This window comes from Coffea arabica, chromosome 6c, assembly GCF_036785885.1.
Source record: "Coffea arabica cultivar ET-39 chromosome 6c, Coffea Arabica ET-39 HiFi, whole genome shotgun sequence".
NCBI lineage: Eukaryota > Viridiplantae > Streptophyta > Magnoliopsida > Gentianales > Rubiaceae > Coffea > Coffea arabica.
In genome coordinates this window covers 9,837,650-9,849,756 of record NC_092320.1, presented here as the reverse complement: position 1 = coordinate 9,849,756, position 12,107 = coordinate 9,837,650, and the positions used below count along the sequence as shown (strand labels likewise).

The 12,107-nt window shown below is 35.6% G+C and overlaps 1 protein-coding gene and 1 long non-coding RNA gene across 2 annotated transcripts; one reads left to right on the top strand and one right to left on the bottom strand.

Moving 5' to 3' along the window:
* Window positions 1-4,424: 4,424 nt before the first annotated feature.
* On the bottom strand, window positions 4,425-7,659 carry LOC113692586 (phosphatidylglycerophosphate phosphatase PTPMT2-like). Its single transcript, XM_027211008.2, has 6 exons — window positions 7,060-7,659; window positions 6,440-6,562; window positions 5,470-5,563; window positions 5,301-5,383; window positions 5,113-5,202; window positions 4,425-4,950 (listed from the first exon to the last, which is right to left on the bottom strand). Exons 1-6 carry the CDS (start codon window positions 7,312-7,314, stop codon window positions 4,696-4,698), a joined length of 900 nt encoding a protein of 299 aa, XP_027066809.1. The 5' UTR covers window positions 7,315-7,659; the 3' UTR covers window positions 4,425-4,695.
* A 1,127-nt stretch (window positions 7,660-8,786) lies between these two features.
* On the top strand, window positions 8,787-10,718 carry LOC113691797 (uncharacterized). The gene is made up of 2 exons (XR_003448775.2): window positions 8,787-9,189; window positions 10,474-10,718. It is a non-coding gene; the product is annotated as an uncharacterized lncRNA (long non-coding RNA).
* Window positions 10,719-12,107: the final 1,389 nt, after the last annotated feature.

Sequence of the window (12,107 nt, the reverse complement as noted above, 5' to 3'; positions counted from 1 at the left end):
ACAGAAAGAAAAGAGAGAAGGGGACGTGCATGGTGGTGTTTCTTCTTCTTCTTCTTCTTCTTCTTCTTCTTACGGGTTACGGGACGTGCATGTAATAAAGCCAAAATCAAGAATGGGAGGAGGGTTTTTGAGTAAGTACGCAGCTTCGTGGTAGTTTCTGGTCTCAAGGGAATAAAGACGCACAGAGTCGGAAGAATATATATAAGAGGACAAGAGTAAGCTTTAGGCATTGAAATGACCAATATCTCCCAACTTCTCTTCAAACATTTAATCATACCTTTATTTTTCAATGAAAAGTGGAAATATACTTGGAATCGATCGAATTCATAAGAGATACAATACGAGGACATGTATAAATATGGAAACTATTGCGGAAGACTACATAATAGACCTGCGTGCGAGCTTCTTCAACGCAAGTGTGAGTTGAAAAATGGTTGTAGTCGCAAACAAGGAATAAAGTATCGTATGGACATGAAGGACGAAGCAGTTTAATCTTTATTGCTATATCTACAGCTAGACTGACAAATTAGGTCTAATCTAAATCTGTTTGTCAAATTGTGACAAGATGGAAAATACCAAAATTAAGAGAACTAACCAAGAAAAAAAAAGGGGGGGGGGACACTTTTTTCTGTACCATTTCTCGGTATTTAGACCCTGCCAAGACAGTTTTTCTCTTACATTTTCTTATGAACTAAGAGATATTACAAGCAAAAATGAGTAACCAAGAGAAGAGCTAGAGGGGAGCAAAGGTACAAAAGACGTTCGATTCTTTGATTTTTGTCTAGGAATTGGAGTATCCTGGCACAGAAGAATGTAATGTGAAAGATGCTTGAATTGAATATTTTGCAAGGATGAAGGAAGAGAAACACAATCCAATAAGATGTACTCTTTCATCCCACTTTAATAGTTCTATTTTCCTTTTTCGTCGGTTCCAAATTATAGTCCACTTTTCAATTGAAAAATGTAGTTGTCTTTTAATTTCTCTAAAATATCTTTATTTAATGTAAGTTGTTATTACTATAAACTACCTTATTTAATATAGATTGTTAGTATTGAATATAACCTACCCCATTTAATGTATTTAGATTTTCCAAAACATATTGATATATGAAAAGCCAACTTTATTTAATGTAAGGGTATTTTAGAAAAATAGCAATTTAAATTCGTTTTTCCAACAAAGTTAACTATTTTTTCTTAAACTGTGTGAAAAAAACTAGGACTATCAAAATGGAATAGAGGGAGTAGTAATTTCAAGAGAGGTATATACATATATATATATATATATATATGTATTGTAGAAACATCGGAATTTAGAAAGAGAAACGGAATGAAATAGGAAAGGAAATAAATAAGAAGAAGGGCATGTCCTGTTGAAGCAGAAAAGTTGATGTTAAGTTCTTTCACTTTATAGAAGATTTTGGCTGCTTTTAAAGTTATATATATATATATATATATGGCAGAGAGAGAGAGAGCTGCATGGGATAACCAGTTGTATAGATTCGGTCCCGTAAAGAAGTTGCAGGAGGAATTTTTATGTAATGCTATGAGGAATATCACAACATGGCCCTGAAAAAAACCAACTTTCTGGATTCCTTCTCCTTCATCCAGGGGAGGGAGCTCATATGACAGCTCAAATTTTCAAGTTTTACTGCTCCCCATGAATCCAACCTAATCTCAGACTAAGATTTGGTCCCTCTATCTCTATGACGTGGAAGAGCTTCTTTATACTGTATTTAAGATGATGATGTGATGGGAGCATCATTTTTTTTTTCTATGGAAAATATAATTAATAATGATATCCAGTCATTTGGATTATCCAAAAGCGCATAGGGCCAAAAAAAAAAAAAAAAAAAGGAGCTAAGCCCATATAATATTGCATGTAAAATCAACTACGCTTGGATATATCTGCATACTTTAGACTTTGACGAGTAGATAATTTTCACTTACCCCAAAAAAAATGTAGATAATTTTCCATATTCTACGTACATAAACAACACCAGGTCACAGACCCGTTGGTTCAGATTTTTCTTTTCTGTTTCTTGTATTTAACAATACCAGTGCTACATTCCATATATATATTTTTTTTTACTAGTATTTTCTTCGTCCAAAACAAATACTAATTCTACATTGGAATCAGCAATTTCTCCAAATATTAGCATTTCACGGCCATGTGATGAATGTACGCCTGTGTCTATCTATATGTCTTGAAGATGGATATTACTACTAAAAGTCAGCTTACGACGGAGGCATCTCCTGGCACTGGCAGGCAGAGCAGCGTATTTGGTTGGTGGTGGTGGTTTGATATCTTGGCTCTGGTGGGGTAGCGACCTTCTTTTTTTTTCTATTGGGGATTTTTTTTGGGGCCGTTGTTGTGTGTTTTGTGTGTGTGGGAGGGGGGGGGGGGGTGTTGGGTTAGGTAACCGCCATGTTTGTACTAAAAGGTATTATGTGCCACTGTTTGGACTGAGGCGATGGGAGGGATTACACTTGTTTCTTTTCCAGCAAGATGGATAAAACACTTTTATCTACTATATTCTTTCCTTTTTTTTCCACCGGTGTTTTTACTTTCTATTCCCTTCATTTCCTTCAATCCCAACGGTGAAAGTGAGGCTGATGATATGATACTCAAAACTCCAAAATTTAGATACAGCAAAATCTTCACAAACAACCTATAAGTAAGTAAACACCGCAGGGCCATACATATATACATATATACATATATATATATTTAAATGCAACTTTTTCGGAAATATTTAGCTACCATCCCCTCTTGTTTCTATCTGTGATATTACCAAACTTAGAAATGAAGTAACTTCTGAGTGTAATCTGTGCAATACATTAAGATGATAACAGGGCAGGTAAAATTTTCTGGAGAATTATCTTTCCACTGCATATTTGGTAACCACGGTGCGAAGTAAGGTCTTGCACCTTACAAGACCACATGGAAGTTTACTGAGCTGCATTTTACAGAAACATTATGCATGTTTCTGTCTTGAGCTTATATAGCTACGCACTCTCTAATATCTAACGTTATTGCTATACGGTTCATGATATCAAAGAGCCTATGGTAAACAGTTCCAGGAACGACGGGCAAATGTTGAAGCAAAAATTATGTCAAATGGTAGTGGTAGTGGTATTGATCTAGTAGTTAAGCAATTAAAAGCTCAGCACTGGAGATTTCATTCTTCACTGGAAATGTTCTCACCGTCTTTATTGAACCAAAAAAAAAAAAAAAAAAGGATCAAGAAAGAAGCCAAGGGCCTTTGGTAAAGAAATAGTTCCTTCGTAACATTATGGACAACATAATAAATGTAAACTTTTTTTTTTTTTTTTTTTTTTTTGCGTGGGAGGTGGGTTTAGATTGTAATTTTTCTTCCAAAAACTTTTACGTTTTCTCCTGTGAACACATTTTTCAATCACCTTTTTATCTCTCATGCGTATTATTAAATCACTACAGTACAATTTTTATATATAAAACTCAAAAATAGCAATAAAACCAGGGATCACGGACCTAAAATTGTGCAGTAGATGGTGACAATAGGACAGTAAATATAGAACTTTCATTTTCATGTAGCTCCAATTCCAATTTCGTTTCAAGACGAAAGTATTCCATAAAAGAATCAAAATATTTAGTACTGAAGTATTTACAGAGCGAGTTCATAATAGCGCTAGAAATGAAATGATTGTCAATTAATCACCCCTCCCTAGCTACTCTTTCTTCTTCGTCTTTTGGCTCTTCTTTTTGTCCCACTCTTCGTATGTACTTTGGTGCAGAAACCAAAACAGCCCCCTCCCCGCGGCCTAACCCACCTTTCTCTAAGATGAAGAAAATTTTATAAAAAAATAGACCCACCCCAAAATAAGAACCTTTGAATTACCAAAAAATAAATAAAAAGACTGAATGGAATACTAGTTTGAAAGTCTTCCATGGAAACTCAAGCCTAGTTAAACCTTGTGCGTCGCTCGCTTAAAGCTTTTTGCAGCCAGAGATCAAACCTCAATTATCTATCAAATGCTAACTGTATCCGAGAGTAGAAAAAGAAATGAAGTCAATTCGACCCAAAGGTCAAGGAATATGATGTAGCACAAACACGCTTAGGCCTGCCCACGTTAAAGGGGTATATGATTTGAAGGTACCTAAAACTCTTAGCGGTGTTTCTCAGGCGTATGGAGCTATACTTATTGCCACCTTTTAGACAAGCTTTCCATATAATAATGAAAATTTTGCGCACTAACGGCCTTCAATTTACTTCAAGAAACCACGTCGTCTGCTCCGCTCATGAAACATTTGCCCTGCCCAGGTACCACAACTGCACTGCTTTTTATCAATTTGCTCTGAGAAGCATCTACAACGCGTATTGAATGGTCAAAAGGCACCTTTTTCAAAATTCATGAAAGAAACAGATGCCTAACCACGGTGCCAAGGACGAAAAAGGGCCTGTTATTATAATTTGCCAGATTTTCCGCACTGCATTAGAATATATCCAAAAACTGAAGCAAACATTTACAAATGGATTGAAGTAGAGGACCTAACCCCATGTTATACAGCCACATTTAAGGGATCAGTAGTTTGCTCTCCTGTCTTTGATTATTCCTCCCTCCTATTTCTTTCCTACGACAAGACTACTGATGCTATAACGACCTCCTTGCCAATGCTCCTCTGTACAAGCAAGCAGCGGACCCAAAGGACAGAAACTAGCATGCCCGCGCCTCAGTTAGTTGCCTAATGACAGGGACGCCCCCACCCGAAACTCTCAAAGACGCAAAGAGACAGGACAACCTTGCTATCATGGGCCTACTCCTCATTTTGGGTACAATCACCAGCTCCTTGGACGTATCATCGCCAGAACTCTGGTAGCCCTCCAAATCTGCTTTTGTTATCAACACAGCATCTACAGACGGAGACTGTCCTGCACAAGCCAACCGCCACTCCTTGAATTCTTGTACAGCCTGCTCGTTAGACAAATGATTTGTCATGGAAGATGAGAAATGAGTAAGCACTGTAGAACATAGGGTCATATTTCCTTTAAAATCAGAACAATCAGAAGAAAGAATCAAATGTTAAACTCTGATTGAAATTCGAATATGCATCAGTTGGTTATTGCTCATTACCTTCCATTGACGAGGAGCTAACAGCACCCTAGGTCTCCTAGAACGAACATACTCTAGTGCAGAAGCTGGAGTCATGTTCTTGTACTCCACCTGCGAGAAATCAAATAACAAATGTGAATAGTTAATGTGAATACTGGTGCTACATATAAAAATTTGGAAAGACAACACCATAAATCCTGAAACCATACCAAATAGCAGAGAACAATTGTAGTGCTCCTTCCCCGCCCAGCTTTGCAGTGTACGTACGTCGTTAGACCAACAGATGCGTTCTCTGCCACCAAAAGAAGACATGTCACCTCATAGCTTAAAAACCAAACGAAGCCAAATAGAACAGGAAAAAAAAAAGAATACACTTACCATGGATAAATTCAACAGCACGATTGATATCAAAAAATGATGGAGCAAAGAGATAATCCCGAGTTGGAATAACCAGATGGGCAATCGCATGAGCCTGCAAACCAAACATAAAAATTTGGTGAACATATATTAGACAATATTGACCAGAAAAAAAAATGCAATGCCTCTCAATTAATTTAAATATCATGTTATCAGCAATTTCTGCACCAGATCAAAGTCCTTTCTTTCAAAGTTTAAGATACAAATTTCATCTCCTAGTGTCCTAGGAAATGAGAAATCTTCATTAAGAATTTGTAGACAAAAAACACCAAAAATGGGGAGAAATCAGAATCAATATAACGAAAAATTAGCTCTTTTGTGTCTCATCTACTCAATTTCCAGCTCTGTTATTATCACGTCAATAGAGTTGCACTGAGTATGATGAGATGGAAGATGATATTCCACTAGTTCATGCCAAAATGCTGAAGGCTGTATGGTCTTCCGTCTAAACTTCTTGACTAGAAAAAGAAATTTGCACCACAGTTCTTCAGCGTAGAATGCAGCTTTACATAATTTACGAGTCAAACAAAGAAGCTAGAAGTTTAGTACCAAAACTGCCTAAACAATTCCTAGGAAAAACAGAATTCTTACCACCCTACCATAAAGGGGATGCCCCTAAAATTTAGAGTACATATCTCGAGAAAAGCCCTGGAGAATTAAAAACATGTTACTGGAGGAAACAGAAGTTGATGGCAAGCTTCAGGCAGAAAGATAATCCACCAACCACCAATTATGAAGAAAAGGTTAGGACCCCCTATAGCAGCAAACACAAGTCAACAAATGTCAATAAAGCAAGCATATGATCAATCCGCAGCAGACAGCATAGAGAGTTATAGAACTCTATGATAGAATGCATAACCCAATATTTCCAACAAATTATCAACTTCAACATCTAACCTCAAAGCCAGATTCTATGTGGCATGATACTCACGCGGTATAATGATGTTGGAACCAGAGTTTCATACGATTCATTCAGGGTAATAACACCACCAACACCGAGCTGCTTCAACCGAGGAACATCCTTGGGAAATGGAACTGCTCCCAAGAGCAAAAACTGAAAAAATCAAGACAAGAACGAAATGAAAGGTTAATAAATCTACTAGACTAGAACTGATTGACCATATAACCTCATCCGCAGAGTATTTAGATAGCTACGTTGAAAACCCAAATAATTTGAAAGAAATAACAAGTCTGAGATGACAATCTCATAAATCCCGAACATGGCACAACTAGTAAAATATATTTCGGGAACAGTTCAGAATTTCCATTTGTCAAGTCAACAGACTTAAACCAACGTCCACATATACAAGAATTCTCCTTCACCATATGCATAAAAACAATAAAACAGCTAAAACCCCCAAATTGAAGTTTTAAAGTAGCGGCAAAAGTAAAAAAATAAATTCTACAAAAATCCAACTCCACCAAAAAAAATAAATAAATAAAGTAGCAGCAAAAGTAAAAATAACATTCTACAAAAATCCAATTTCACAAAGGAAAAATTAATTAAAAAAAAAAGGAACAACTGCGCAGACAGTACAATTAAAAGTGGACCTGATCAATTTGATCCCACCATCTGAACTCAGCTTGGTTCATTTTGTTACGGAAAACATTATACAAAAGGGTCGGATAAAATAGGATCCGCGCACCAGCTCCAACAAGAGCTCTCTTGGCGTCGACCCGGGCAATCATCCTGCGATCCTGATTGGAATTCCTATGATTGCCATAATAATCATAATCGCAATCAAATCCACCCACAATCGCAGTCTCTGACTCGTTCTCTATCTCATCCAAATCCTCTATCTTCATCTTTTTAAGCCCTAGTTTACTTTAAATTAGTCGACAGTTGTGCTACTCTTTTGAAAAACAATAAAAATTGAACTCAGGGAATACAGATAAAATTGATGAAAACTATGAATTAGGTACAGGGGTTTAGAAATCTCATTTGAAGCGGGAAAAAAAAAAAAAAAAAACAGGTGGACCGGTAGCATGCAGTGTCGGGTTGTGAGATTATCGAAAATGGAAGAGTAAAAAGTGGTGCTGAATTGAAGAAGGAAGGAAGAAAACTTGATCAAAGCAAAACCAATCGAGTGGAAGGAAGGGTTCAGAGTCAAACTCTTGGAGGAGAGGGGTGAAGGGAATAGAATTTGGGGCTTCGGGTTACCGACTATTTACAGAAAACCCGCTGAGAATATATTTTTGGGATAATTTCAGAAACCTCCCCTGAGGTTTCTGATATTTACACTTACCTCCCCTGTGGTTTGAACAATTACACTGACCTCCCCTGAGGTTACTAATTCTTTACAAATTCAGTCCAAATGATTAAAATATTATTTTAGAGTGTGAAATTAGAATTTTGTACCTGATTTGTCCTTTGTGCCACATGTCCAATGAATGGCAAAGTATTACAAATTAATTAACAATTAATAAACTTTAACGAGCGTAGTTTATAGGCAAATACGTATTGTCTATTTAAAGTACCAGCTCTTTACATGTATTTTATTTTCAAACATTTACTTTATCACAAATATTTATTCTCAAATACAGATTTGTATTTACTCTCAAATATTTAATTTTTGTTAAACACAAAACGTACCAATTTTTCTTCTGTTGAAATATTAATATAACACTTTTTCAATTTTAGTTATAAATATTTATGTATTTAACATAAATTAAATGATTCAAGATAAAATATCCATAAAGAGCTAATACTTTACTCATGTAATGGATGAAAGTCATAAAAAATTAATAGTTTATGAGGCCATTTATTTTTTAAAAAAATATTTAATTTATATTAAATAGATAACCTACTGATTTTTTTTGCAAGAATATTACTTTAACACTTTTTAATTTTTAATTACAAATGTTAATATATTTATCATAAATTAAATATTTGAAAATAAAATATCTGTAAAAAGCCGATACTTTAAATAGGATATGCGTATTTGCCTATAAAACTGGTAGGTTTTGTATTTAACAAAAATTAAATATTTGAAAGTAAATACAAATCTGTATTTGAGAATAAATATTTGTGATAAAGTAAATGTTTGAAAATAAAATTAATGTAAAGAGCTGGTACTTTAAATAGGCAATACGTATTTGCCTATAAACTACGGTCGTTTAGGGGTGCAAACGAATCGAGTTGCTCGCGAGCCGCTCGCGAGCAGCTCGGTCAATGTTCGACTCGAGCTCGGTCAATATTGAGCTCGAATCGAGCTCGAGCGGCTCGTTTATAATACGAGTCGAGCTCGAGCCATCCGTATGAAGGCTCGTGAGCTCGCGAGCCACTCGCGAGCCGCAGGAAATTACATAAATATCCTTACTTATTTAACTAATTACTAAACTAGTAACTAGATACAATTTCTCCAAGGACTGAAGGACCAAGACAGCGGACATTGGACTGTGGACACAAACACACCTCTTCTTCTTCCCACTCGGCTGTTCCGCTGTCGGCATTCTTCTTTCCCCAAATCAAAAGCAAACCCTAGCCGCCGCTACCAGCCTACCACCGTCTTCACCACTCACCAGTCAGCCACTTCTGCCACCACCACTGCCCCGCCCTTCAATTGAAGAGCCCTTTCTCTCCGAGTCCTTCAGTACTTCAGTCCCAGTTTGTTGGCCGACGTTAGAAGCAGCTACGGTAGACATTTCATCAGCTCCGTTGGTGAAGGGCCTCGCGAACAGGTTATCCATCACTCTTCTTCCCTTATTTTATGTTTTTGTTGCTGTATAATATGCTTGGTGGTAGAATAAGTGATTGTTTCCTATCATTGAAGCCAGATCGACTTCTTCATCTCTTTCCTGTTGAGAATGTTTAGATGTAAAATTATTACTATTAATTTCCTCTTTCCTGTTAATGGCGACGGAGCTCTCGTTAGAATTAGATCGCCTCTTCCTTCCCATTTTCGTCCCCCAATTTCAATCAATTAGCGGAAAAAAAAATTTGTCTCTTCTCAGGTATTCGGTGAATTAAGTTGTACTGATTATTGATTGGAGCAAGCGTTTTTCTCAATGTACTTTTTTCTCCTTATTTTCTTTTTTTTTTTTAAATTTGGATATGTTATTATTATTAGGACGGTTTCTTGAAGATTGGTAAGAATGTTGGGTTTCTTTTTTTAGCTTCTTACATACATTTTCATGGAATATACCTTCTGTTTGATTGAAATACTTTTGGTTTGTAGTTTTTGATTGTTCACTTTTTATTTTCTCATTCTGGGGTAATTTTTATCAAGTGGGTACCTGCCAACCACTATCAAAGCTTAGCTCACGGCTTTTAGGCCTTACTTGTCTCTATACAAAGCCAGAGCAAAAGGGACAAAACAATGTTTAATGTTGGGCCATGTCCAGACGTATGAATCATTTTCCCTGATTCAAACACCAATTCACTTAGCTGTGGCATGCCAAGGATGCTAAATCAATGTATTTGTGAGGAAATTAGGTTCTGGACCTGAACTTTCTCCTTCAAAAAAAAAAAAAAAAAACTTCAGGAGCCGCATTATTGTCCTACTATCCACTTTTAATCAGATTTATACCATACCCTCTTGAAATGCTTAGTGTCATTCTATGGTCCTAGACAAAGCACAGGCATTAAAAAAGTTGTTCTAAGTATCAATTGAGAGTATTTTGGTTAGGAGGTTTTCTTGTTACGACCGTTCTCATTCTTCTCTTAGTAGATGAATCATTTGTTGTGGATCTATTTCATAGTTTGCTTCACTTGGAAAATTAAACTAATTTTGTTGATAATGTCACGTATCAATTTTCTCGTTTGTTTGAGATGGCTAGACCTTTACTAACTGGGTTGGTATTGAAAAAAAATTGGAATTGATTATGTAAAAATGACATCGGTTATCTTGAGTTGATTATGTTTGTCCATTTTGCTTCAAATTGGAATTGATTATCTTGAGTTAGCTATGTTAGACTATTTTGCTTGAAGTCAAATGACTTGTTTTTGTTTCTATTGATACCTAGTGCACGGCTGTGGGCGAAAGAATCCAAGACTCGAGGCTATTGGTTACTGGAGGACTTAATCTAGAGTGATTTCAAACTATTTGTTCCTTGTTTTTTAGTTTGTTTGAGGTGTTGGACATTTGAATTGAAAAATTGTGAAACAATTATGTATGTGGAGTTGGGGACATTTGTTTCTGATTTCATGGATGTATTATTGGACAATGAAGAATTGTTGTTACTTTTAATTCATGTTTGGAATTGTTAAATTCAAGTTTGCAAGGCATTGAATAGCTTAAAACATGCTATTGAAGCCAGGTTAAATAAAGCTGGTTATGTTTAGTGATAGAAATTTTCGAGCTGAATTCGAGCCATTTCGAGCTCTTGTCGAGTCAAGCAAATCGAGTCTTATCGAGTCGAAGCCAGCTTCTTACTTAGTCGAGTCGAGCTCGAGCTCAATTTTTTCGAGCTCGAGTGTACAGTAATCGAGCCTGACTCGATAAGTTCAATGTTCGACTCGGCTCGGCTCATTTGCACCCCTACGCTCGTTAAAGTTTATTAATTGTTAATTAATTTGTAATACTTTGCCATTTATTGGACATGTGGCACAAAGGACAAATCAGGTACAAAATTTTAATTTCACTCTCTAAAATAATATTTTAATCATTTGGACTGAATTTATAAAGGATTAGTAACCTCATGGGAGGTCAGTGTAATTGTTCAAACTACAGGGGAGGTAAGTGTAAATGTCAGAAACCTCAGGGGAGGTTCCTGAAATTATCCCTATATTTTTCTACTAGTAATATACTATTGTTTATGGTGACTCGTGAGGAGTGAGGTTTTTTCCATTTTATATAAATTCTGGATGACTAGAAAAAGCAACATAATTAATTCTATTATGTTTTAGGTCATCAAAAATGGAAAATTCCCATTGTAGAGGTAGCATATATTGATATTCCCATTATTATTCCTAATTCACCGTTCATATTATGTAAACAAAGACATAATAGATGGCTCTACTATACTTACATTTTACGCACCTTCCAAATTTAATTTTGTTTTTTTCCAAAAAAGTTAAAACAATATTCCCTCCGTCCCACTTTGATAGTCCTATTTGTTTTTTCACACAGTTTAAGAAAAAATAGTTAATTTTATTAGAACAATCAATTTAGGTAACTATTTTTCTAAAATACCCTCACATTAATTAGAGTATAACTTTATAGGAACTTGAATTGATGGTAAAAAAAGAATCAATTCTCATTAAATGGGGTAAGTTTATAGTAACAACAACTTACATTAAATAAGAGTATTTTAGAAAAATTAAAATACAACTACATTCTTCAATTGAAAACTGGACTACAATTTGGGACAGACGAAAAAAAAAATAGGACTATCAAAGTGGGACGGAGGGAGTACCTAATACTAATACGCCTTTGAATGATAGCCTGTTTATGGTTGACTAATAAACCCTCATATATACATCCAATAGAGTAGAAACAAAAAAAAAAATTCATTTAAGAGCAAGAATTATAGAATTGAGAGAGGCTCTTCAAAATAAGAGAGAATGGGAAAATATGCTAAGCGAAGGAGGAAAAGAACAAAATTGAATCACTCGTTAGTTTTTATTTTATTTTTTTGAAACATAGATTTGTTTGGAT

Coding starts and splice junctions, on each gene's coding strand:
- LOC113692586 (XM_027211008.2), bottom strand. CDS start 7,314: ATGAAGATAGAGGATTTGGATGAGATAGAGAACGAGTCAGAGACTGCG. Junction 6,563..7,059: donor GGTGGGATCAAATTGATCAG/GTCCACTTTTAA, acceptor TGATTTTTTCAG/TTTTTGCTCTTGGGAGCAGT. Junction 5,384..5,469: donor TGCTGTTGAATTTATCCATG/GTAAGTGTATTC, acceptor TTTTGGTGGCAG/AGAACGCATCTGTTGGTCTA.